Source organism: Macaca thibetana, chromosome 16 (genome assembly GCF_024542745.1).
Source record: "Macaca thibetana thibetana isolate TM-01 chromosome 16, ASM2454274v1, whole genome shotgun sequence".
Lineage (NCBI taxonomy): Eukaryota > Metazoa > Chordata > Mammalia > Primates > Cercopithecidae > Macaca > Macaca thibetana.
In genome coordinates, this window is record NC_065593.1 from 34,261,455 (window position 1) to 34,288,252 (window position 26,798).

The 26,798-nt window shown below is 56.8% G+C and overlaps 2 protein-coding genes and 1 pseudogene across 2 annotated transcripts in view; all 3 read left to right on the top strand.

Moving 5' to 3' along the window:
* The first annotated feature begins 343 nt into the window (after positions 1–343).
* TBX2 (T-box transcription factor 2) lies at positions 344–10,078 on the top strand. The gene is made up of 7 exons (XM_050764634.1): positions 344–1,192; positions 2,350–2,617; positions 3,750–3,896; positions 5,070–5,146; positions 5,254–5,417; positions 5,835–6,469; positions 8,682–10,078. The coding sequence occupies exons 1-7, from the start codon at positions 798–800 to the stop codon at positions 9,132–9,134; spliced, it is 2,139 nt and encodes a 712-aa protein (XP_050620591.1). The 5' UTR covers positions 344–797; the 3' UTR covers positions 9,135–10,078.
* Positions 10,079–11,641: 1,563 nt separating this feature from the next.
* The window catches only part of PTRH2 (peptidyl-tRNA hydrolase 2), a 1,137,200-nt gene continuing 1,122,043 nt past the window's right edge, over positions 11,642–26,798 (top strand). The window contains exon 1 of the mRNA XM_050764788.1: positions 11,642–11,651. The gene's annotated coding sequence lies outside the window, so the exon portion shown is untranslated. The remainder of the gene's footprint in view (positions 11,652–26,798) is intronic.
* LOC126938290 (putative uncharacterized protein LINC02875) lies at positions 12,561–13,523 on the top strand (annotated as a pseudogene).

A 26,798-nucleotide genomic window follows, 5' to 3' on the forward strand; every position in this document is an offset into this window, starting at 1 on the left:
GACCGGGAGCTGGGTGGGAGGCCAGGCTGGGGCTCGGGCCAGAGCGGCCGGGCCTCCAGGCGCGGGAGAAGGAGGGCGCCCCCTCTCCTCACAGGGCCGTGTCAATGCTTTGCACTTGGGGCCGGCGTGCGGCTGCGGGTCCTTCCCCAAGGCCCCGGGACCCGGGCGCCCCTCGCCTCAGGCCCTTTCGGCGGGTCAGGTCGGCCCACCGCGCTCTCCAGCCCCGCGCAGGCAGCCACGGGCGCGGGCGGGCGGTGGGGGCCGGGGCAGGAGGAGGGGTCTCGGGGCCCGGCGGCCCGTCATTGGTTAATATTTTATTCTGTTGACATGTTTTCTTACTGCTGAGGCTTCCGACACCTTCTCCCAGGCCCCCCCTCCCGGCCGGAGCTTGGCCTGAGCTGTCAAAACCCCGCCCCCGGAGACCCACAATTGGTCCAAAAAGCGTAAAATCAGCAATCAAGGGGGGCCTGGCTCGTTAGCGCAGGGGATCCGAGCTGGGCAGGACATGTGAGATAGTCACAGTTTTCCAGAGATCACGACAAGATCTAACCAGTCGCGCGTGGTTCCCGGCGCCGGAGCGGGCCAGCCCAGCCCAGCCCGGCCCCGCGCAGAGCCCCCGCCGCCCCCGCGCACAGAGCCCAGTGCCCCTTGCGGTGCGCCGGACTGGGAGCCCGGAGGAGCAGCTGCGGCGCCCGCCACCCGGGTCGTCCGTCCTCCGCGCGCGCCGCCGCCCGGGCCGGGGGTCCGAGCCGCGCGCCCCCGGCCCCGGCCCCCGGGCGCCTGGGCCGGATGTCCCGATGAGAGAGCCGGCGCTGGCGGCCAGCGCCATGGCTTACCACCCGTTCCACGCGCCACGGCCCGCCGACTTCCCCATGTCCGCCTTTCTGGCGGCGGCGCAGCCCTCCTTCTTCCCGGCACTCGCGCTGCCGCCCGGCGCGCTGGCCAAACCGCTGCCCGACCCGGGCCTGGCGGGGGCGGCTGCCGCGGCGGCGGCGGCGGCGGCAGCGGCCGAGGCGGGGCTGCACGTCTCGGCACTGGGCCCGCACCCGCCCGCCGCGCATCTGCGCTCGCTCAAGAGCCTGGAGCCCGAGGACGAGGTGGAGGACGACCCCAAGGTGACGCTGGAGGCCAAAGAGCTGTGGGACCAGTTCCACAAACTAGGCACGGAGATGGTCATCACCAAGTCCGGGAGGTAGGGCTGCCGGGCGGCTGGAGGGCGCGCGGGCGGGCGGGCGGGCTGCGGCACCGGACCTCACGGATCAGAGCAGAGCCGGGGACTCCTGGCTCCCGGCTCCAGACTCTGGCCCTGGCGCCACGCTTCGCTCCCACGGACAACCAAGTTGACTTTTCTCGTTTGGCACCGGAGCGATTTGTTTTAAACGAAAACACTGAAATCCTCCGAATGAAATAAAACGAAAACAACTGCTAAAGAATAGCCGCAACAGTTCTGAGTCCCAGCGCGGAGGAGGCCCCGCGGCTTGGCCCTGGCGGTCTCCTCCGCCCCGCGCTCTCGCTCTTCTGTGTCCGGGTCAGTCTCCGAACTCGGGAGAAATTCAACCTCTCCCAGACTCTGCTCCGATCCCGAAGCCCCTAGTGGGACCTGCGCCCCGCTAGCCCCAGACCGGTCGCTCGGTTCCCGGCAGTGAGTCCCGGGTCAGCCGAGTCCTCCGGGTCAGCCGAGTCCTCCGCCTCACCCGGCTGGGAGCCCTTTCCCCACCGCGGAGATCCGAGCCCCGGACGCATACGCCGCCGCAGGCCTTAAAGCCAGAAGAAAGCAACAGCCCTAGCCCCTCCACCCTTCGACTCAGCCACCGAGAATCCAGGCCTCGGGTTCACCCTCTTCCCCCGAACGGCACGGCTAGGATGTCTGATCAGGCTCCGTAACCCAGTTCCCAATAGGATGTCTGATCAGGCTCTGTAACCCAGTTCCCAATACAAACACCCTCCAAGTTTATTTCTGGGAGCTTCCGTCCCAAGTGGGTATTTCCCCTGAACGAATTTCGGGGAGATTCAGGAGAAGCGAGAATATTTCTAGAGGGCCTAGACTTCTCTCCTGGGCATCGGCTTTCATCTCAGATCAGGGAGAAAGAGGGTCCCCAGATCTGAGCACAGGGCCTAAGGGAGGCCGTTTAAGAGAGGGTCTGACAGGCAGAAATGGGATCTCCTGGGAGCAACAGCCACAGGTGGGGTCTTCCGGGCAGTGATGAGAGAGCAGAGCAGCCGACCACAGGGGAAACAGCCAGGCGGCAGCGGTGTGCGCAGCGAGGAGGGATAAATAAAGGAGGAGAGGGAACCTCGGACCTAGAACAACTGGTTCCAATGGGATCTCCTCCCTTACCTCCCTCCCAGGCGGATGTTCCCCCCCTTCAAGGTGCGAGTCAGTGGCCTGGACAAGAAGGCCAAGTACATCCTGCTGATGGACATTGTGGCCGCTGACGATTGCCGCTATAAGTTCCACAACTCGCGCTGGATGGTGGCAGGCAAGGCCGACCCTGAGATGCCCAAACGCATGTACATCCACCCAGACAGCCCAGCCACTGGGGAGCAGTGGATGGCCAAGCCTGTGGCCTTCCACAAGCTGAAGCTGACCAACAACATCTCTGACAAGCACGGCTTCGTGAGTGTAGGGGCAGGGTGGGGACGGGGCGGGAGATTGTTGACCCAGCACTGCAGTTGAGCAGGAGAGCAGGGCGACAGGATCTCCCAGGAGGAAGCGCTGGGCAAACCCCCAGAGTGCCCTGCCCAGCTCACTGCCCTGTGGCCTACATGGGCTGGGCCTGGGCCCCAGGGCTCTCCTCTGCAAGCCTGGGAAATTGTGGGGTCGGTGGCTGGCAGCTCACAATCTCAGTTCCTCAGGCCGTGGAGGGCCCCTCCTAAGGTCAAGAGGGAGGCAAGTGCTGCCCCGACTGGGTCTGCAGTGCTGGGCCACGGAAGTCACCCTGCTCTTGGCCTGTAGGTGCCCTTCTTGGAAGAACTGCCCATGACCTCAACTTGTCCATCACCCTTCCGCCAAGACCCGCGTCCCTGGCCCTCCCCCAAGACTAGGGGATTTAAAAGTTAAACCACCCTCCCCACCCACCCCCCAGCCTCCCTAAGACCTTTCCCTCCTCCCATAGGCAGATGCCCAACTAGGGGGAGAGGGTTTGGGGGTTCTCTCCATTTATGCCTGAGCAAGGCCCCAGCGAACGAGGGTGGGGGGGGGGGTGTTTCATAGGGCAAAAGGAACTGCCCATTCTTGAGGTAGGGCAGTTGGTGAGCGCCAGAAGGTTGGACTCTCATCTCTGTGGGGTTAGGGGCTTAGCAGTGCCAGAAAGCAAGAGAGTATTAAGAGTGGAATTGTAGGGTTTGGGGTTTTTTTTATTTTTTTATTTTTTTATTTTTTTATTTTTTTGCGGGGGGGTATTGTTGTTTGGTTGGTTTTGGTTTTTGTTTGTTGTAGTTTTTGTTTTGTTTTTGCTATGTCTCATTTCTGTTTCCCACCGGGAAAATTTTTTTAATGGCAAGAGAAAGAGAAGCTGTGAAAAAGAAAAGTGAGAGGAAAAGTAGAAGAAAAAGAATTAAGGGTGAGAAAAGAGCAGACAGGAGAAAATGGGGAAGGGGAAGAACCGAGAGAGAGAGAGAGAGAGAGAGAGAGAGAGAGAGAGAGAGAGAGAGAGAAGGAAATGGAGAGGGAGAGGTCAGGTACCCAAAGAATAGAAAAGCTCAGGCGGGGGCCGGCGACTACCGGCTGACCCCCGCCCTCCCCGCAGACCATCCTGAACTCCATGCACAAGTACCAGCCGCGCTTCCACATAGTGCGAGCCAACGACATCCTGAAGCTGCCGTACAGCACCTTCCGTACCTACGTGTTCCCGGAGACCGACTTCATCGCCGTCACTGCCTACCAGAATGACAAGGTGCGCGCGGCGGGCGGTGGACTCAGCCCTTGCACTGACGCCCCTCAACACATGCAGGCCCAACCGTCTGTTCGTCACCCCCGAAGCCCCCTGCACGGGATCCGCGCGCTTGCGGCCCGCCCCTGAGCACGGAGCCTCGCATCCATACGCGCAGCACCCACGGAAGTCCTCAAGGCGCCCTCTCAAGCCCACCGCTCGCACACACAGGCTCCCCTGGGGCGAGCGAACAGCTGGGCCCTAGTTCGGGTGGAGATGTTTACTTAGCAATTAGCTGAGACTCCTGGCCCGCGCTGACATTTTTACATTCTATTCGTTTATTTCTTGGCTCAAGAATGAGAATGTAAACGAAGAGAGGGCGCCCGAAGCAATCTGCCCAAGCTCTACCGATGCTCGGAACCCAGGGCCCAGTTTTCACTCTCTCGGGGGAGCCAGAGGGTGGGACAGGTGACATAGCCCCCCAAAGCACCCCTGGCTACTGCTCTAGCTCAGTCCAGGCCCCAGACCCCTTGGGAGGCGCTTAGAGAATTTCCTTCCAATTTTCTGCTTGCAGCTTCTCCACCCTGTTCTAGTGGGGCAGAGCATCACCCCTCTAGGCCTGTGCCTTTGTGCGCCACTGTCGAGTGAAAGAGAGGGAATGAGTGTCCGTGCCGGTCGTTGTGGCTTTGTGAACCAAGATGTACGCCGGGCTGTGCATGCTCCATTTGGGGCGTGTTGGATACCTGTGGAGGCGTGTGAATTCGTTTGGTTCTGTGGGCGCTTGTTCTGTCTGTGCATACTTGCGTGTGCGCGGGCCCGTGAGTGTGATTTGGCTTGGTGTGTACCTGCAGCCTTGCGTGTGAGCTGCAGTCTCTGTGCACGCCTGCTTGGGTGCGGAGTCGTTTAACTTGCGCAAGCCCGAGGGCGGGTGTGCATGCTTGGGCCGGTTCCGACACCGCGGCACAGCTTTAGGCCTATGTGGGCCTGTCTAGGGATAATTCCTCGAATGAAGTTTTTGGAGGACAGACCCCGTCGCTTTCCGCGAGGCCCTCCCACCGGTCTCAGCTCGTGGGTGGGTGCCAAGTGGACGCTCCCCGGGTCTTCCCTCTGCGGCCAGCAGTCGCTGACCTCGGGGTGCCCCCGACCAGGCTGGAAGAACCACGGCCTGACTTAGCGCCGCCCCCTCGGTCCCCGCAGATCACGCAGCTGAAGATCGACAACAACCCGTTTGCCAAGGGCTTCCGGGACACCGGGAACGGCCGGCGGGAGAAAAGGTGAGGGGCGAGGACAGCAGCCCTGTGGCGGGTGCCTGCGGGAGCAGCGAGCAGGAGGGATGGAGGGATGGGCTCCTCGCTGACCAGCTCCCTCCGCTCATCCCCAGGAAGCAGCTGACGCTGCCGTCTCTGCGCTTGTACGAGGAGCACTGCAAACCCGAGCGCGATGGCGCGGAGTCGGACGCCTCGTCATGCGACCCTCCCCCAGCGCGGGAACCACCCACCTCTCCGGGCGCAGCGCCCAGTCCCCTGCGCCTGCACCGGGCCCGAGGTGAGGGTCGGACCGGAGGAGGGGGGGTGGTCCTCAGGTCGCTGGGCTGACCTTTTGCTGAGCCACCCGCTAATCTGAAAGGCCAGGAAGGAAGCGTCAGCGAGTGTCTGGGATGGGGTTTCCGTCCCGGGACTCCCCTACGAGGGCCGTTGCCGGTAGCCAGAAGATCCGGCCGGACTCCGAGCCTGCCCGCTTGGGCGCCGTGTAATTCTATGGCTGTAGGGTTTCCTCTCCAGGGCTTGGTTCCTTCCACTGTAAATCTGGGGTCTTGCATTAGGTGACCTGCAGCCGCCCCTTGCCCGACTGCAGCAGCTCCTCTGACTCGGCCTCCCCGAGAGCAGCCCTTTCCGAATGTCCCTGATCCTGCTCGTCGGCCTCAGCCCGGGCCCCTGTAACCCGCGCGCCCTCTCCCCGCAGCTGAGGAGAAGTCGTGCGCCGCGGACAGCGACCCGGAGCCTGAGCGGTTGAGCGACGAGCGTGCGGGGGCGCCGCTAGGCCGCAGCCCGGCTCCAGACAGTGCCAGCCCCACTCGCTTGACCGAATCCGAGCGCGCCCGGGAGCGGCGCAGTCCCGAGAGGGGCAAGGAACCGGCCGAGAGCGGCGGGGACGGTCCGTTCGGCCTACGGAGCCTGGAGAAGGAGCGTGCTGAAGCTCGGAGGAAGGACGAGGGGCGAAAGGAGGCGGCTGAGGGGAAGGAGCCGGGCCTGGCGCCGCTGGTGGTGCAGACAGACAGTGCGTCCCCCCTGGGCGCGGGACACCTACCCGGCCTGGCCTTTTCCAGCCACTTGCACGGGCAGCAGTTCTTTGGGCCACTGGGAGCCGGCCAGCCGCTCTTCCTGCACCCTGGACAGTTCACCATGGGCCCTGGCGCCTTCTCCGCCATGGGCATGGGTCACCTGCTGGCCTCGGTGGCAGGCGGCGGCAACGGCGGAGGCGGCGGGCCTGGGACCGCCGCAGGGCTGGACGCAGGCGGGCTGGGTCCCGCGGCCAGCGCAGCAAGCACCGCCGCGCCCTTCCCGTTCCACCTCTCCCAGCACATGCTGGCATCTCAGGTAAGGCCTGTGACCCCACGGCAGCGCCAGCGAGGGAGAAGGCCCAGGGAGCTGGAGGCGGAGGCCAGCGGAGGGCCCGAGGGGTGCCAGGGTCCCTGGGAGCCTCTGGCAGGCAAGAACTTCATCCAGGGGAGGCCCCGGGACGCCCTTTAGGACACCTGGGTTCTGAGAGACGAGGACTGTGTTGTAGGTCCAGGGGCTGGCCAGGGCGCCGCTTCTGACTCCCGTGTGACCTTTGGCAAGTCCCTGACCCTCTCTGGGTCTGCTTCTTTCCCTATAGTCCCATCGAGGAGTGCGGTGCCCATCTAGACTCTTCTGACCCTCACAGACCAGGGCCGCCCCTGGCTTTTGTGAAGTCTTCTCTCCTGGCCTCAGGACATTTTTCTTGGGAACAAAGACCCTTGGCTCCCTGTCCATCCTGAAAGGCTAGGGTGGCCAGACAAAGGGAGGAGGAACATTTGCATTATTTTCTGAACAGTTGACCGCCAGCCCTCCCAGAGGTCTCTGGCCCCTCCTGGACCTTCAATGAAGTCCTCTGTCCTGGCGGAGGACAAGGCTGGTCCTCAACTACCTTGAGTTCCCAGCACCCCCAGCCACATGTCAGGGGTGAGGACTCAGCTCCCCAGGCCCCATTGAAATTCCCAGCTCCCACGGGAGTGTTGATGAAAGTGTGGCTGGGGGCACAGTAAGGAGATTTGATGGGACAGTGGCCTCTTTGGTTGCTTGGGTGGAATATTCCCTGTGGAAAGATTTGGAATCTCTTCATTCATTTTCTTCCCTCTGAGGTTTCTGGCAAATTGAACCCCTGAGATCTTATCTCAAGGGAAGGAAAATAGCAATTCAGGTCTGAGAAAGCTCCTTTGGTTCAGAAGCAAATATTTTAAAAGTTGGGTGGGGGGTGGGGCAGGCGATTCTGAAATGAGTTTTACACACAGCTCAGTGTTAGGGTGTGTGGGGTGTTTGAGGTATCACCATCACTCATCTAGGGCTCTGGGCTGGAGGGGGAGCCTCTGGAGAAAGGAGTTCAGGGGCCAGAGGTTTAATCTGCACCCCTGGTTATTTGTGTATGTGAATGCCTCCTCCCCAGACAAACTGGTAATGGCCAGCAGCATCACAGAGGTCGTGAGGAAGTCAGGGCTTCTAGACACAGCCTGGCCAACAGGTGCATGACCCGGGTGAGAATACCAGCACCTGGGAGGCATCTGTGTTTAGGGCTGCTGGTGGTTACATTCCCAGGCCAGTGCAGCCCATTCTAGACATCAGGTAGAGCCAAATCCCAAGACATCTGAAGCCTCCCTTTCTCCCAACCTGAGATGCCATGTTTGAAATGCCCAGTAGGACCTGACCCTCTCAGGAGGGTGTTTTCTCAGGCCTGATGAAGCTGCCCCTTTTCTTCTCCCTACTTGAGCCAGGCCTGAGGCTCCCTGGGAGCCCAGCGCAGTCATCAGCCCCCTGCCCTCCTCCCCATACCCACTGGCTCTGGGGAGTAAGCCATTATCTCAAAGGTCAGGCCGTTCACCAGCCAGACCTCATGAACTCAGGAAGGTGCTTGTCCAGGAGTTCCTGGCTCCTGTGCCCTTCACAGGCAAAGACTGCATTCCTTCCTCAGCTGCCAGTGAGGTGCTGCCAGGCGTTCCCTGTAGAACTTTCAGGCCAGTTTATGAACTGGTTGGCACCTGTGCCCTCCTCCTGGCCCAGGCAGGAGAACCCTGAGCAGGTGAGCAGGCAGAAGGGGACTTTGCAATGTGCCTTCCCCAGGGTGTCTGCCCTCAGCCCTTCAGAGCCTGCAGATAGGACGGGGGTGAGGATACTGTTCTCAATGAGCAGAACCTCCAAGACACCCAAAGCTGCCTGTTTGACACCTGGCCCTATGCCTGCCCCGTTTTCTCCCTCAAGGCCTTCACCCATGCTAGTGCAGTCACCTGGAATGTCCTTTCCATTACCCCTGCTGTAACACCCAGCACAGAACTTGATGGCAGGCCTTTGCATGGTAGCCTGAAGCGATCTCGCCCTTCTAAGTGGGTTTGGCCACAGGCACACTGGCTCATGCTCACCTGTGCTGCCTGTGGTTATAATTATGTGCGTTGTTGTTTTACATCCCCAAAACAGCAGGGCAAGGTGTCCAGGGGATAGCACCACCCCAGCACCCAGCCCACCTTCAGACACACGTCAGGCAAGATGTCTAACCCTTGTCTTGTTCTGTTTCTTCCAGGGAATCCCAATGCCCACTTTCGGAGGCCTCTTTCCCTACCCTTACACCTACATGGCAGCAGCAGCCGCAGCCGCCTCTGCTTTGCCCGCCACTAGTGCTGCAGCTGCCGCCGCCGCAGCTGCCGGCTCCCTATCTCGGAGCCCCTTCCTGGGCAGTGCCCGGCCCCGACTGCGTTTCAGCCCCTATCAGATCCCGGTCACCATCCCGCCTAGCACTAGCCTCCTCACCACCGGGCTGGCCTCCGAGGGCTCCAAGGCTGCTGGCGGAAACAGCCGGGAGCCCAGCCCCCTGCCCGAGCTGGCTCTCCGAAAAGTAGGGGCCCCGTCCCGCGGTGCCCTGTCGCCCAGTGGCTCGGCCAAGGAGGCGGCCAATGAACTGCAGAGCATCCAGAGACTGGTGAGTGGGCTGGAGAGCCAGCGAGCCCTCTCCCCAGGCCGGGAGTCGCCCAAGTGAGGGGCTGCCCAGCTGCTCCCCTGCCACGCAGGCCACCCGGGCTGCCTGCCCCTGCTGCTTGGGATGTGTACAGCACAGAATGGGTATTTATTTAAATAAAGGAGAAAAGTGGGCTGCAGCAGCCGGAATAGAGCCTCGTCTGGCAAGTCGGGGCCTGGGACACTTCCCTGGGCCTCAACAAGGAATCAGGCTGCCGGAAACACAGTCACTTGGGAGCTGCTGGGCTAGGTCCAGATCGCTCCAGCGTCAAGGTGGCATCCGAGGGTGACTCTGGTCTTCCAGTGCGGTGGGAGAGGCCTCATCCAGGGCCCAGCGGTCCCGGCAGAAGCCAGAAGGTGCAGGGGCCAGGGGTGGGAGCATCGGAGGGAGTCCCAGAGCCCTGGGCCTTGGGCCTGGACCGCGTGAGAAAACTGGGTTGAGGGATGCTGGAGCCAGTTACACGACTGAAGTCAGTGTAGACCTGAGCTGGGAGGGAACCTGTTAGTCCCCCCACTTCTTCCCCAAGAGACAGGCACCTCATGCCAGCCCTGGGTCAGCGGAGGGAGTAGCACTTCTGCCTTGAGTCCCCAGGGGGAAAAAAAAAGATATTTATGAAATAAATGGTAATTTGTGTAAATAAGCTTTAAGGTTCCCAGAATACGCAAATTGGTATTAATTTATTCAAAGGTGTACATTGCTGTGTACATATATTTAGAGATTAACTCATACATTTAAAGTTTTTTTCATTTTACATGAGCATCTATATTGTACAGGGCTTGGGGGGCCTCGGCTGCGGGAGAAGGCCCTGAGCCCCAGAGGAGCCACCACCCCGCCGGCCCCTCGGCCCCACCGCCCGAGTTTGACTCGCCCTGCCCGCGGGCTCCACCTCAGGTTTTCACTTTTCGCTCCGGAGCGAGAACGAAACGACAAAAACGCGAGAAAACAATAAAACGCTACAAAGCGAAGTGAACGGCGCTGTGCGCTCTGTGGGCCGCGCGGGGCTGGGGCGCTGTACGCGCGAAAGGAGGGACGAAAGGCGGGGACAAAAGGCTGCGCGCCCCTCGCTCGGCGACAGCTGCACCCCGGGGGCGGCAGAGCGGCAGGGCGTCTGGGGCGCTGGCTGAGCCGCGAGGCAGGGCGGCGCCGGCGCGGGACGCCTGCTGCGTCCCAGACCGGGGCCGGGCTCCCCCTGCCGGCCGCTCCCGCCGCTCCGCGCCACTGGCCTGGGCACCCACCCGGGCCGGGAGGTGAGCAGCCGAGCGGCCTGGACTCCTGGCTTCTGACTCCCTCTCCGGGAAACCACACTGGAAACGCATCTCCTTTCAATGCTTCTGGGTGGGTGGGCTGGGAGGATGGGTGCTCCTTGTCCGCCCTCTCCCTTCCGAGGAGGGATTTGGCTGTGTCCCACCCGTACCGCCCCGCCAAATATCGCTTAGCCTAGAATTCTTTCCCCTCTCTCTGCCTCCTGAACCTCAAAGACAAACATTTCCTCCGCGTCAGGGCTGTTGGCTAGAGTGGCAAACTCTGGACTGAAGTTCTTACTTTAACTCATCTATCTAAATCCCTCTTGGGAAAGTGGGGAGTGGGGTCAGTGGGCTATTTCCATTCCTGCCTCACTTTCCCCTGTATAATAACGGGCTTGGCTGGGGTCTCTCCGTGGTCCCGCTGTGTCAGTCTCCATTAGGCTGGTCCTTCCCCGAGACCCACTCCTACGAGGACATCTGCCTCCCGCCCCGCGCCGGTGAGCTCCCCAGAGCCGCATCCTCCTCGCCCAGCTAGCAGGTGTTTCCAGACCGACTCCTAGCAGTGGGGGTGGGGAAGGGGTGGGAACTGGGCGGGCACCCCTTCAGCCCTGGGTCTGGTCGGTCACCGAGCACCCCACCTCCTTCCCAGTTCTCTTTAAGCCTTGGGGACCCCGAATGCCCTGCCCCAACAGGCTGCCCACCTTGGGCACTGCACAGGGTGGGGTTTGGGGAGGGTGCTGGCTTCCAAAACACCAAGGACGTTGAGATGGCGGGAGGGCGATGATGAAGATGGAATGAACAATTGGGCCCCCAGACGCCTAGATGCCTTCGTGGGCCGATACATTTGCAAGGAACCAGAGAGAGAACCAGGCCCGCCTCTTCAGGAGGGGGCTGCCCCCAGGCCACGCCGAATGCGGCTGGAGCGGGGAGAGGACTCAGCCAGTGCACGAGTGGGAGGTTGCAGTAGAACGTGTCCAAACCCCAGAGGGTGGGTTCTGGCTGAGACCTCAGACCTGCGGGAACCCGATGGGGACAGAGAAGCCCGTTTTCCAGCCTAAATAGAAGCTCGTGGGCAGCGCGTTTGCTGGAGGTCGCTTTGGGCTGAAACGCCTCATACTCCTAGAGCAGGGGCGCGTTTGCTTCCCGCGGCTTCTCACTTTCAGCAGGACACTAGGAGGGGAGACAAGAGTCGGCTGCGGGCCCGCGGCGGCCTGCGTACAGGGCTGCGGACACCAGGGGGCAGCACCGACCTAGGGTCGCAGGAGGGGCGCGGGCGCAGGCACCGGCGCGGGGGAGGCTGGTGGCTGCGAAGGCCAGGCGGGGCTGCCTCGTTGCGGCCGTTTTTGGGCCGCGTCGTTGCTGCAGCAACCCGAGTGGGGTGGGACTCCAGGGCCTCGAGATCCCCCACTCCACTCCAGCCGCCACCTCCCGCCTCACAGGTCCCCTCCGAGTCGCCCACCCGGCGCTCCGCGGGGCCCCAGCTGGTGGCCAGAGTTCGACTGCGGGAACCCGCGGCCGGCGGCTGGGCCTTGTCCTAGACAAAGGCTAGGCCACTCCCATGCCCAATTAAGCCACCCTCCTCCCCGGCCTCCCAGCCCTCATTGTCCCCAGGGTCGCCAATTAGCCCAGGCGCCCCGCGTACCCGCGGCTCCGGTGCCACAAGGCCTCCTTAACCCTTCAGGGCCTGGCTCGGGGTCCTTGGACGGCAGAGCCACCGGCACGCGCGTGGCAGGAGGGCCTGTGCTGGGGCAATGGCGATACCTACTGGCGGCCTACCCTGTCGCCGCGGGCCCCCACGTGTAGGGCGTGTGAGATCTAAGAGGGAATTGTGCTTGTCGGTGTGGGGTGGTGCGTTCGATTCCCGGAGGAACTCGAAGACGGAGGGTGTGAGTGCGGGGCTCCGAGAGACCCCCTAGCGGCGAAGCCGCACGGATTCCAAGGCCCCGCGGACCTCATTTCCTCTCGGGCTAATCGGAATCCGAGCCCTCAAGCCCTTCCTCCCCAACTCCCCCGCCGCTGCCGTGGAGAACCCGAGCCACCGGTGTGGCCTGGCCCTGCCCTTCCGAAGGGCGCAGCTCCCGGGCCCGCCTCCCCAGCTGACCGCGAACTCCCGCGCGGGATGCTCCTGGGGCGGGAGGGGCGCGCTCAGCCTCGCTCTCCCCGGGACTCCCAAGCTCAAGCGCCCCAGCTCGAGGCCCCGACCCCCTATTTCCCGATTATGGGACGGCCTCTTGAGGGACAGCCTCCACGAGCCCTGGATTTACACCCCAAGCCTGCCTTCCTCCGCTCTGGGAAGGACCCAAAATCCAGTCCCGCTTCCCCCCCCCTCCGTCGCTGTCCTTGGCTCCCAGGTGCGGAGCACCGGCGGTCAGGCGGGAGCCCGCAAGAGGCCGAGCGCTCCATGCTCGCAGGACTGGGCGGCAGCGGAGGGAGCCCCCGCGCTCTTGGGAGGGAGCCCGAGCTCCGGGTCCCCTGGGCACCCTCCCCGGAGCGCCTTCGGGGTGGAGGCTGGTCGCGGGGCGCTGAATGTGTCCGAGCACGCTCGGGGCGGTTTTGCCCTTGGACTTTCTTTTTGGCTCCCGGAGGCGCATATCTGTTCCTCCTATTGAATGGGGCCGGGGACCCCGAACCCACTCCGGAAGCACGGATTTCCAGAGCTGACGGCCGCGCCTCGTTTCCCGGCGAGTCCTCTTGGCAGCTCTAGCAGCTCCCCGCCGGGAGCACGAGTGGGAGAGAACCCAGAGCCCGCCCAGGCCTCGGGCCTCGGCAACTCCCCACAGGTCCACGAGATGGCGCTGCAGGCCAGGGCCCTGGCCGCGGCCTCACAGCCCGCCTCGGGCCAGAGCGGGAGGTAGACTGGGGACCCGGGCAAGCGGGGCACGGAGGAGCAGCCACCGACGCACGCAGAGCCGGGTCCGGAGCCCGGCACAGGCCGCCGAAGGACCGAGGGACTCCGGGGCTGCGGACACGCGGAGCGGAGGGCTTGAGGCTCGGGGTGGGGCCTTCTCCCCTGCTGCCGGGACCGCCGGGCATTGCCAGCTCGGCGACCTTCCAGGCTGCTGCAGATCCCGGCGTGTCCTCTTCTGCGCGCCGGCCGGGCTGGGCCCTCGCGTTCTCTCTGCCGGGAGGGAGCTGCCGGCCTCCGGCCTCCCAGGTTCCTCCGTAGGGGGCTGTGGCTGAGATCCGCAGGGGGCGGGCCGCACGGCCCTGGGAGCGCGGGGCCCACTCCACGGTGAGGACTTGGGGGCGGGATAGGGGAAGGATCGGCGGGGATCCGGCGCTCCTCTCGCGGAGAGGGACCCCTCGGCTCCAACCCGCCCTCCTCACCACCCTTACGCGTTTCTTCAGGGTGGGGTCTTCAGGGTTGAGGGCAGGATGTGCCCTGTGGAGCTGCTCACCTAAGTTCCTGCCTCCGTAGGGGAGGCTTTGGGCTGCGTTATTCCAGCGGGAGGTGGTGGGGACTGGGGAGGTGGTGGGGACTGGGGAGGGCCCAGGGGTCAGCCTGAGAATCTCGCCCTTGGATTAAAAGCCACTAAGGCTCTGGGTCAGGTCTGAATAGGGGGCAGGGGATGTAAGACCCGTTGGCTGGGGAATGCCAGAGTTGGAGGGGGTGGAGCTTAGAAGCCAGCTGACCCTTTATGTCCCCAGATGAGCTCTGGCACCCTCAGAGATTAACCCTACACAGGTTTCCTAAGGGCACACGGCTAGAAAGCAGCCCGGTTAACACCAGTCGAGGATCATTTCCGCTGCGATACAGTCACCGGCTGGGTGATGGGACCCAGGCCAGATGTCGTACCCCGCACTGGGCTCTCAGCTCTTTTCTCTTTCAAAGTACAGTGTAGCACTGGGCTCTCAGCTCTTTTCTCTTTCAAAGTACAGTGTAGCAGAGAATAGGACCAAATCTTTGGTGATTTAATAATTATCTACATGCTCATCTATGGCTGAAGCAGCTGCTTGGTAGGAAAACTGGATAGGTACAAGGTCGAACTCTGCCTCTAGAGCTGTGAGTGCCCTCCAAAAATGTGACTTTATTCTCTGGGCTGCAGAAGCCTCATCTGCAAAATAAGTAGTTTGGACTAAAATCAAGTTGATCTGCAAATGGCCAGTTGACCTGGGTCCAGTTTCCAGTGACCCCTGTCCCACCCCCAGCCTCAACTGCTTTAGACAAGAGCCATGTTCCCATTTAATGCTTAAGGAACCTGAGCCAGAGGGATAGGCAGAGTCACAGACCTTGAGGACCTTCGCCAAGATTCTTGGGGTGGGGGACTGGGTTGGTGGCCTGGATGAATTCTCAATTAGGAAATTGCATTCTAGGTTCCAGTTGCCTCCATTCCCTGTGGGGTGTGGTTGTCACTCACAGCTTGGCCTTCTACCTCAAGCAAGCTGCTTTTGGAGAGATGCAGACTAGTGGGTTGTGGGCGGGGGTTGGGGGTGACTTTATTGCCCAGCACCACAATTTGTTGACTGTGTGTAACTTCTTCCCAAAGAGAGACCCCAAAGAGAGAAAGGGATACCAGTGAAGGCCATTCAGGCACCCATGTTTAAGCGGGTCCCCCAGGCTAATTTCTTTCTTGTGAGGAAGCCTTCATGACAGCCAACGCACTTTCACATGTGGCCTCTCCCCAGCCCTCACTGGCGGGGTGGAGACTATGAGTCCCCATTTCACAGACACGACATTGGGGTTCAGAGAAATGAAGTGAGGTGCCCGAGGCCATCCAGTAAATAAAGGACAAAGCTCTTTCGCAATCCCTTGGGCCTGGCCCTTGGAAACTGATGAAGTGATGATGGGTGAGAGTCAGGCTTGCAGCAGGAAAAGGGCAAACAGGGCAGGGGAGGAGTGCCCGGATGTCCTGGCCAGGAGGTGTGTCCGTGGGAGAAGCAGCCTGGCTCAGAGCCCAGGTCCAGCAGGCCGGGGGAAGGGTGGCCTCATGGCTCCAGTCAGCCCAGCTGGGCCTGCAGGGACCCCTGGTCGGGTCAGGGGCTTTTCGGGGTAAAACACTAACAGGGGCGTTGAGAGGATTACCTGGGGGAGGGGGGTGCATCCTGTGCTTAGCTTAGGGCGTGGCTCATGTTCCCTCTCAATTTTATTTATTTCTCTCCCAAAGAGAACAAGCAGGATGTCCTCTGGCCCCATGGTGCCTGCTCCTCAGCCCAACAGGAGCAGCTGTGGAATAGCCACTGTGTGCTTAACATACACGCAGACATTTGATTTAATTCTCAGCACTGGGCGGTTGGTATCATTATCTCCATTTTACAGAGGAGAAAATGGCCCAAGGTCATAGAGCATCTAAGAAGCAGGTCACAGGCCCACACCAGACTGTGGCCGACCCCAGGCCTCTGTCCCTTCCTGGAACCTGGTGTTCCTGCTCCACCACCCCTGGGCCGCAGAGTGCCCCCTGGCATTTGGCTCAGCCCTGTGGCGGACTGTCCTGGGACTGGTTTTCATTTAGCCCTGGACTGGCTAGCCAGTTCATCCTGCTCCCACTATGGGTCTTATTTATTTCCTTCTCGGGGGTCTGTCCACACACTTCCATGCTTTGCCTGCCCATAACTGTCCCCGTTGCCCATGACAGTTTGGGTTTGAGTACTGGCGTCCTGAATTCTGGAAGACCCCTCAGTTCTGAGCAAGTCACCCAGTAGGTCACCTTGCCATCCCCACAGACGTACCCCTACTAGGCTGGGAGACCCAGCAATGAGTGAAACAGACACCAGCACCCCCATTGAGGGAGCCAATGATCTGGCAGAAGATAGAGACATCCAAGGAATATATCCCCTCCCAAGAGAAGACAGAGCGGTGTATAGGGCTGGGGTGGGAAAAGGCTCAGCCCCAGCAAACTGGAGGCAGAGAGGAGCGGCAGAGCCTTAGAGAGGTTGGGGAGCTGGCAACTGGCCTGGTTTCTCCAAGGAAACTACCGCACCAAGCATCTTCACATGGGCATGTCTCTGTGTGTTCGTGTGTGTGTGTCTGTGTGGTAGGTGCATGTGTATGTGTGTAACACATGGCAGGCGTGCAGAAAGCCCTTGCTGGATGAGTGAATGAAGAGCACCTGGTCCCTCCAGGATAGCCCCCACCCCCAGGTCCTGGGCCAGAGGCCCCTCCTCCAAGTACACTTCAGTCCCCTGCAGAGAGCTCTGGAGGGCTTCAGGTCTCCCCAACTGGGCCTCCTGTGTCTCCTGGGGAACTAAGGCCCAGTGTGTGTGTGTGTGTCTTGCCTGAGGACTTGCCTCTGCAGGAGAAAGTTCCAGGCCATCCACAGACACTCCCAAGCCCTCAAACCCTGCTCTCCAGCTGTGCCAGGGATTCTCTGCTCCCTAAGTTCTGGAAACTTCTGGCCTCTGGAGCAACAACCTTGTCCCCCATGGCCAGGGCAGACCTCTCCATCTGAGTCCCTTGGGGAAGCTCCTAGCATGTTTGCCCCCCAGTCTTTCCTGTGGAGCAGAAGGCCTTCCTGAAATGCAGCTGAGATGAAGTCACTTGCCCTGGTTAAAGCCTCCCAAAGCTTTCCCTTGCTCTTGGGGTCAAGCCCAGCCTCCTCAGCCTGGCAGTGGGGCCTGTGTGAGTCCTGCCTACTCGCCCTCTTCCCCAGGACTCCACCCTCACTACCCACCTCTAGGCTAATCTTGGTGGCCTTGCCTCGGCCTCCTGCGCATGTGCACATGCTTTTCCCTGGGCTTGGAGTGCTCTTCCTGCCTTCCGCTGAAACACTCAGCACACTGGCTCCTTCTTCAGGGAGCTGCTCCTCTGCCTTCTCCCTCCTGAGTTGGATGCCCATGCACACCCTGTTTCCTGTCGGTAGTCAACCAATGTGTGGACTTGGGCAAGCTACTTTACCCCTCCTCCATCACTGCTGCAGAGTGGGGATACCAGCACCTGCTCACGGTGGTTCACAGTGGGGCCGGCCAGGAGCCTGGACCAGTGAGTGATGGTTCCCGTTCCTTTGGGGAACCCTAAGGGCGGTTGAGGATGGGGTCTGGGGGCGCTCTGCGAGTGGGGAAATTCCCCTCAACCCAGTGCGGCGGCCAGGGTTGGGCCTGCCAGAGAGAAGCCCCCTTCCCGCCCTGGAGGCCAGGCGCGGGCCAAGGAGACCCCCCTGCCTGAATGTGCCCTAAACCCGGGGGTTTAGACTAGAGGGGTGCTCGACAGGCCTGCATGTTGGGTGTCTGCAGACGAACGGCGACGAAATCCTGAGGCCAATGAGCCTCCGTGCGCACGCGCGCTGGTGACACCTCCTCCCTCTCCCAGGGAAGCGCAGCCTGGGGAGGGGCGCTTCTTGCCGCAGGATGGTTGCTGGTAACCCGGCTGGATTAATATCATCTGTGGACTGCCTGCGCTGTGCGAGCAGTGGCTCCCTCCTACCACTAGGTGGGGATCTGGAGTCGTTCAAACCAGGAGTCCGGGGCTTGCTTGGGTTCAGGCCTGCAGCCCCTCGCCCTCTTGCCGCCAGCCAGGGTTTCCCAGCCTGCCTGACTGCCGCCTCCCGGGCGCTGGGCCCGCGCCCTGTGCCTCCACTCTCATTTCTAGCTAGGTCCTGCTGCCAGGGAATAACATTGAGGGAAATGAATGAGAACACGGACTGTGCAGCCAGAGAGGCCTGGTTTCAAATCCCAGCTGCACCTTTAGTTCTGGGGATTTGGCTCGTTGGGCCTCCACTTTCCTCATCTCTAAAATAGACTCGTCTACTTATTCTGCAAAGGGCAGGAGGAAATATGGCTGCCCTGATCGCCACCCAGAGTGGGAGGAATGGACAGCGTTCTGTGTCCTCTAAGCCCTCACATAGGACAGCTAACCCAGACAGCGCCTGTGTTCCAAGACTTCCTCATGCTCCTGTCTCACTGATAGAAACTTACCTGTCCCAGGGCTCCTCCTTGGGGACCTTGCTGGGAGAGAGGGGCCCATCTGACTTAATGCCCTGCCTTTCCAGGTGCTGTGCTTGCAGCTTCCATCTGAGCCAGGGTGGGGGACCAGATTCTGGCCTGGGTCCCAGGGGCACCATTGCAGAGGCACAGATGTCCCCCCCGCCCCACCTCCCATGCCCTTCACACAAGGGCCCTGCCTCTTCTTCATCCATCAGGCTCTGGGCCAGGACTGAGGGATAATTTCCCTTCTCTCCCATTCACAGGCAGGAAAACTGAGGTTCAGAGAATCCAGGACAGGTTCTATCAGTGGGGGAAAAAGGAAGGGTTGGCCCAGGGAAAGGGAACATGGAGGTTAGTGTTGTTTCTTCTAAGTCACCAGTCTTGGTCTTGGTCACCTTGGTTCAGGTGTCCCCTTCTCCTATGTGTCACTGATCTTTCCCCTGACATAGGAGGGATTTGTATGACAGTCCCCATCTGCTCAGACACCAGAACCTGCCAAGCCCACAGGGAGCTGCCCTCGCCGACTCTCACCCCTTTGGGAGCCAGAGGTCTCTTCCCCAGGGTGGAAAGACAGAGGTTTAGAAGGGGTTAACGCTTCTTGCTTTCACATCACTGCAACAAGTATGTGTTGAGCAATGGCCACAGTGTCATGTGCGGCGCATCCTCCCTCTTTCTCTCACATGCTCTGGACTCCTTGCCATTTTTTCTTTTTAAAAATGGAGGCCGGGAGCGGTGGCTCATGCCTGTAATCCCAGCACTTTGGGAGGACAAGGCAGGTGGATCACCTGAGATCAGAAATTCGAGACCAGCCTGACCAATATGATGAAACCCCGTCTCTACTAAAAATACAAAAATTAGCTGGCATGGTGGTGTGTGCCTGTAATCCCAGCTACGCAGGAGGCTGAGGAAGGAGAATCACTTTAACCTGGGAGGTGGAGGCTGCAGTGAGCCGAGATTGCACTATTGAACTCCAGCCTGTGCAACAAGAGTGAAACTCCGTCTCAAAAAAAATTTTTTTTTGAGATATTATTTGCATAAAATGTATTATTAAAGGATACAATTAATTGGTTTTTACTATATTTACCAGATCATGCAACAGTCACCACTGTCACTCCCCAGCCCTTGACAACCACCAATCCACTCTCTGTCTCTGTGGATTTGCCCACTCTGGACATTTTGTATCAATGGAATCATATAGTCCGTGTTTTTTTGTGACTGGCTTCTTCCACTTAGCCTAATGTTTTCAAGGCTTACCCATGCTGTAGCACACACTGATGTTTTCATCCTTTTACGGCTGAATCCTATTCCATTACATGGCGATACCATGTTTTATTTATTCACCGTCAGTTGATGGGCATTTAGATTGTTTTCACTTTTGACTATTGGGAATAATGTTGCTCTGAACATTGATGTTCAAGTCTTTGTGTGAACATACGTCTTCATTTCTCTTGGGTATGTCTAGGAGTGGAATTGCTGGATCAAATGATAACTCTCACTTTTTTCCCCACCAGCAGCTAAAGCTAACTTTTTGAGGAACCACCAAACTGTTTATCAAAGTGCCTGTACCATGGTACCCTCCCACCAGCAATTCCTTGCCATTTCTTGAATGTGCCAGACACACTCGTCCTTGGTCCCTGACTTCTTTCTTGGAGAGGCCATCATTGGCCATCTGATGTAAAACAGGAGCCTATTTTCACCCTCTCACTCCCTTCCTCCCTCTCTTTGCTTGTTGATATTGGACGTGCTGAGACTATTTTACTTACTTATTTTGTTTATTGCTTCCCCTCACTAGAATGGAGCTTTGTTCATTGTTCTAACATTGCTCCTAGAACATTGCCTGGCACATATAGGTGTTCAATCAATGTTTGTTGAGTAACATGAGTGAAGAAATGTAGGGTGCCAAGCTGGGTACACAGGGCATAGCATGGTGAGATCCCATGGAAATGGACCAAGTGTTACTGAGGCCACAGGGAGGTAAACTGTGTGTCACCGAAGCCTCCTGCCTGGACATTTCTTTACCTATTGAGTCGGCCATGGGGGTTCAGGACCACCTATGCTCTCGCCCTCATCAGACCAGCAGAGAAGAAGAACTGGGCCTCCTCCCTCAAACTAGGCAAGAGGTGGGGTAACAGGTTAGTTAGCCGCGTAGTCGTCATGACAGTTCTGTCTATTTGTTGGGACACTGTAGACAGTGCCATCGCTGAGTGAAAGGATTTGAAGGGCGGCAACTGGAGAGGGTATTCAAGTGTGTCAGTGCCCTGCGTCAGCCCTGTCTGTCCCCATCCAGGTCTCAGTCTGCCTTGGAGACCCAGATGTGAGAGCTGCTCAGCAGGGAAGGATGCTGGCCTTTCCCCATGCCAGGCGTGAGGGTCACAGTCCTGGCTGTCCAGCCGATCCAGTGGGTCTTTTATGGCTTCACCTCAGCTGGCCTCTGGACATATTAGTCAGGAATCCTTCAGTCATAAGGACAGAAATCCAAACTCAAGCTGAAGAAAAAGGGCAGTTTATTGGCAAGCACAGGACCTGGGAGGTGCAGGGGAGGGGCAGCCGGCCTTCAGAATGCTCGCTGTCTCTGTCTGCCTGCTTTCTCTCTCATTTCTTTTCTCTGTGTGTTGGCATCACTCTCTCCTACCACAGATGGGCTTCTTCACTCTTCTACCACAGGGAGCTTGGCTGCAGGCAGCTGTGGGTTACAGAAATCCAGCTTAGTGGCTTAAAAGGAAAGGAAATGACTCTGCTTTTCTACTTAGAACAATCACAGGGAAACACTCGGATTGGTCCCCTGGGATCATATGCCCACCTCCCTCCTCCACCCATACAAACAACTCATTCTCCTTTGCCACTGTTGTCAGTTGTGGCTACACCAAAAAACCAGGCTTGCTGGTCTCTCGCTCTCTCTCAAAATGCATGCTGACTGCCAAGTACTTCGCAATCTCTCTCTCTCTCTTTTTTTCTTTGAGACAGGGTCTCACTCAGCCATCCAGACTGGAGTGCAGTGGCATGATCACAGCTCATCACAGCCTCAACCTCCTGGGCTCAGGTGATCCTCCCACCTCAGCCTCCCAAATAGCTGGGACTACCGGCACATGCCACTATGCCCAGCTTTTTTTTTTTTTTTTTTTTTTTTTTTTTGTAGAGACTGGGCTTTTGCCATGTTTCCCAGGTTAGTCTCGAACTCTTCGGCTTAAGCAATCTTCCTGCCTGGGCCTCCCAAAGTGCTGGGATTACAGCCATAAGCCACTGCGCCTGGCCTCATTTCTCTTAATCCACACAACTGCTCTGGAGAAATATATACTGGTCAGGGCTCTTTTAGCTCCTACTGACAAAAGCCCAACTCAAATTAGCTTAAGCTGAAAAGGGAATGTATTACTTTACATAATTGATAAAAGCAGGAGTAGACTTCAGGCATAGCTTGTTCCAGGGAGTCAAATAAGCCTGGGCTCTTATTGGCTCCAGCTCTTAGCCGGACTTCCCTCTCTATTGGCTCAGCTCTCAGGTACATCCTACCCAAGCAGCAGGAAAAAATGACTAGGGCAGCCTAGGCTCAGATGGTCTTTAGAACCATTATTCCCAGGGGAAGAGGAAGACTGCTTTCTGTGCCCAGAGCAAACTATCTCGGGGGACTGGTTTATTCCCATGAGGGTCCAATATCTACTCAGGGCACAGGACAAAGACAACCATATTTGGCCAGGCCAGGTCATGTGCCTACTCCTGCAGCAAGAGGATGAGACAGAGCTGTGAGGATTAATGCCACCGGAGCAGGAACAGGGCAGACTGATTGGATGTGACCAGCTATATCACTTTCCCATTGCACAGATGAGGCTTGGAGAGATAAGGTAACTTCCAGTACCATAGAGCTAGAGACACAGTCAGGATTCAAACGCACGTCTGTCATCTCTTCCCAGAAAACCACCCTGCCTCCTTTTAAAGTGCTGAGCTAAAACATCCCTTGAAGAAGTAGATTCCTGTTGATAGCCATATCATTCCCAGCACCCCTTGCAGCAACTGCCACAGAGAGGACTGCTTGGGAGGAGGGGTTGGCCGCACTCTCAGACAAGATCCTTTACCAGATCTCCGTGGTTGAAAGGGTCTCTGGTCATTGACTCCAGGTGTCATACTGAATCATCAATCCAAACAAGGTTTGATTTTTGGCAAGGGTGCCAAGACCATTCAGTGAGGGAAGGACAGTCTTTTCAACAAATGGTGTGGGAAAAACTGGATGTCCACATGCAAAAGAATGAAGTTGAACCCTTACCTTACATGATATACAAGATTAACCCCCAAATGCATCAAAGACCTAAACTTAAGAGCTAAAGCTATAAAACTCTTAGAAGAAATCACAGGGGGAAATCTTCATGACCTTGAATTTGGCAATAGTTTAAAAAATATAACTTTAAAAGCATAGATGACAAAAGAAAAAATAGATAAATTGAACTTCACAAAATCAAATTACTTTTGTACACCAAAAGACACTATCAAGAAAGTAGAAACACAACTCACAGAATGGAAAAAAAAGGATTTGTAAATAATATATTGGATAAGAATTTAATATCAAAAATATATCATTTCTACAACTTAACAACAAAAAGACAAATAACTCAATTACAAAACGGGCAAAGGACCTTAAATAGACACTTTTTCCAAAGAGGATATATAAGTGACCAGTAAAAATATGAAAAGATGCTCAACATCATTAGTCATCAAGGAACTGCAAATCAAAACCACGAGATATCACTCCACACTCACCAGGATGGCTGGAATTTAAAAAGAGAGAGAGCAAGCCAGAAATGGAGGCACACAACTGTCATCCAATCTACTTGGGAGGCTGAGGAGGGAAAATCACTTAAGCCCAGGATTTATAATCTAGCCTGGGCAAAATAGTGAGACCACCATCTGTACTAGAAAGAAGAAAGAAAGAGAAAGACGAGAGAGAGGGAGGGAGGGAAGAAGGAAGGAAGGAAGAGGGAAAGGGAGGGAAGAGAAGAGAAGGAGGAAAGAAAGTCCAAACAAATTGGCAAGAATGTGAAGGATTTTTTTTTTTTTTTTTTTTTTTTTTTTGAGACAAGGTCTCACTCTGTCGCCCAGGCAGGAGGGCAGTGGCACTATTATACCTCACTATAGGCATAATCTCCTGGACTCAAGTGACCCTCTGCTTCAGCCTCCCAGGTAGCTGGCTTTATAGGTGTGCACTACCACTCCTGGCTAATTTTTGATTTTTTGTAGACAAGGTCTCACTGTGTTGCCCAGGCTGATCTCAAACTCCTGAACACAAGTGACCCTCTTGCCTCAGCCTTGCAACATGCTAGGGTTACAGGTGTGAGCCACCACACCAGCCCTGGATGTGGAGCAATTGGAACTCATGTACATTCTGTTGAAAATGTAAAATGGTGAAGTTTCTGTGGAAAACAGTATGGTGGTTCTCCACAAAGCTAAACATAGAGTTACCACATGGTCCAGCAATTGCACTCTTAGGTATACACCCAAAGGAATTGAAAACGGACACTCTAGCAGATACTTGTACACCAGTGTATATTGCAGCCTTATCCACAGTAGCTGAAAGTTGAATACAATCTCAATGTCCATTAACAGATGAATGTGGTACATAATGTGGTGCATACATTCAATGGAATATTATTCAGCCATACAAATGAGTGAAGTTCTGATACATGCTATTTGCTCTATATTGTATATACGTGCTATAAAATATAGAGAAAACTTGAAATCATGATGCTAAAGTGAAATAAGCTAGACACAAATGGACAAATATTGTATGATTGTACTTGGCTGAAATAACTACAGTAGGAAAAGTCCTGGAAACAGAAAGGAGAGTAGAGGTTACCAGGGGCTGGGAGGAGAGGGGAATGAGGCGTTATTGCTTAATGAGTACAGAGTTTCTGTTTGGAATGATAAGAAGTTTCAGAAACAGATTGTGGTGATAGTTGCATAACAATGTGAGTGTACTTAATGCCACTAAACTGTACACCTAAAATGGTTTAAATGGGAAATTTTATGTTGTATATGTGTATTTTGTCCCAACTTTAAAAATATAGGGGCTGGGCGCAGTGGCTCACACCTGTAATCCCAGCACTTTTTGGGAGGCTGAGGTGGACAGATGACCTGAGGTCAGGCGTTTGAGACCAGCCTGGCCAATATGGTGAAACCCCATCTCCACTATAAATACAAAACTAGCCAGGAGTAGTGGTGGCTACCTGTAATCTCAGCTATTCGGGAGGCTGCGGCAGGAGAATCACTTGAACCCAGGATGCAGAGGTTGCAGTGAGCAGCTGCACTGTACTCCAGCCTGGGTGACAGAGTGAAATAAAAAAATAAATAAATAATGATAATAAAATTAAAATAGGACATGAACGTAACAAATGTACCCCTCTGATTGGGGATATTGAAAATGGGGGAGGCTGTGCATGTGTTGGGGGGCAGAGGGAATATGGGAAAACCTCTTATGAATGAACAAATTTGTATGAAGAGACAAATACCTTTCTCTCAATTTTGCGGTCAAGCCAAAACTGCTGTAAAAAATTTTGAAAGGGGCCGGGCGCGGTGGCTCACGCCTGTAATCCCAGCACTTTGGGAGGCCAAGGCGGGCGGATCACAAGGTCAGGAGATCGAGACCATGGTGAAACCCCGTCTCTACTAAAAATACAAAAAATTAGCCGGGCGCGGTTGTGGGCGCCTGTAGTCCCAGCTACTCGGGAGGCTGAGGCAGGAGAATGGCGTGAACCCGGGAGGCGGAGCTTGCAGTGAGCCGAGATCGCCCCACTGCACTCCAGCCTGGGCGACAGAGCGAGACTCCGTCTCAAAAAAAAAAAAAAAAAAAAAAAAAAAAAAAAAAAAAAAAAAAAAAAAAAAAATTTTGAAAGGATATGCATCTTGCACGTAGAGAGGTCTACTTTACAATTTGTTTTCCAACAAATATGTATTGAGTAAGCTTTCAGTGCAGGCATCTGGTTGGCACTGGGTGGTCCATGACCCAGCTGTGCCCTCAGGGGGCCTGGGACTGCAGCGGAGCTTGCCAAGTTCTCAAAGAGAGAGGGGAGCTGGATGAGAAGGACATGTTGAGAGCAAAGAACATGAATTTGCCTCCTCAGTGTTTCCAAACTGCCCAGGGCATTGATTAAAAGCATTAAAGTCATCTGAGCTCTATCCTGACCTACTGCGTCTGAACGTGCTCGGCTGGATCTTCATTCCGCAGCCAGAGGACTTGAACTAGGAGGGAGTGAGAAGGGCCGCGCAGCTTCCTCCCTGCCCATGGCCAATGAGGATTCACCAACTTCGTGTTCTCTACTCCTAGAACCTCACGCCCTGGCTGCCAGCAGTGGCCCTGTCTAAAACTCTCCTTCAGGAGAAGCTCCTGACTTTGCGTCCATCTTGGGAGAAACAGAAAACAGCTCTCCCACCCTCTCCATCCCACCATCTTTCAGAAGAATAAAGACTTATTAAAAACTTCTGCAACTTGGGCAAAGTACCGATCCTTTGCATAGATGGTGTTTCTGCTCCTCTGGCCTGAAAACTAAACGCTAACCCAGTACCCCTGGCGAACACATCCCCCATGTTGAGAATGGTGGGTGTGGGGGTGCGTGGGGGAAGTTCTGCCCTCTGCTCACTCAGGCCTCAGGAGCCGAGGTCACCATGCACCTGCTACTCTTTGGGCACCCATTTTGTTTTCATGGGCCAAGCCCTGGAATGGGGAAGGCATATGTGGACAGTGGGCAGAGACATTGAGAGAAGGTCTGTGTCTCAGCCAGAGATCACCTGGCACCTTGGGGTCAGCCACTAGACCCCTCCCTAAGGCTGGTTGGGCACTGACTTAGGTGTCCCCAGCATGCCAGGCCTTTGGGCAGAGGGCAAGAGTTCAGGCCTCAGCTGTTCTTCCCCACCTGGAAGAGGGTAGCTGTCTTCTATTTGAGCATATGCCTTGGGATCGTATTTTAAAATCCTAAATCAGGACAGCAGACCTGATAAATAATTTGTGAACTGATCGATGTGTAAAGTCCTTTAAAGGTATCCAAGTCAAATCAGTTACATATTGAATACATTTCTTGAAAAGAATGCAGCTAAAGTAGACTCTGTCCTGGAAATGTGAGGCCAGGTGTTCTTAAACAGGGGCAATTTTGGACCCCAAGGGACATCTGGCAATGTTTGGGGACATATTTGGTTTTCACAACCTGTCACCACATCTAGTGGGTAGAGGCCAGGAATGCTGCTGACTATCCTACAATGCACAGGGCTGCCCCCACAATGTGGAATTCTCAGGCCCCAAATGTCAGTAGTGGCAAGTTTGGGAAACCTTGCTCTTGGCTTTCTGGGGCTGTGCCTGTGCACCCCAGGGTGTCAGCCCAGCCTTGATTTTTTCCTCATACTTCATATCTACTTTTGGTCCTGTCTGTGACACTATTGTCAGAGGGTGGAGGCTTAGAACCCCTCAGCTCTCTGCTACTTCCTTTTTTGATGGCAGATGACTACCTTTGAAGAGGTACCTCAGGTACCAACCCAAGCCTGGCAAGGGGCAGGGGGTGTCTTGAGTAAGCGTCTTCCACTGGGGAGATGAGAGCAGAGACCGGATGCAGCA

Bases quoted from the DNA above. Each gene is read 5' to 3' on its own strand.
- TBX2 (XM_050764634.1), top strand. From the start codon at position 798: ATGAGAGAGCCGGCGCTGGCGGCCAGCGCCATGGCTTACCACCCGTTC. The intron at 1,193-2,349 runs GTAGGGCTGCCG...CCTCCCTCCCAG, and splicing joins GTCATCACCAAGTCCGGGAG to GCGGATGTTCCCCCCCTTCA. The intron at 2,618-3,749 runs GTGAGTGTAGGG...CCCTCCCCGCAG, and splicing joins TCTCTGACAAGCACGGCTTC to ACCATCCTGAACTCCATGCA.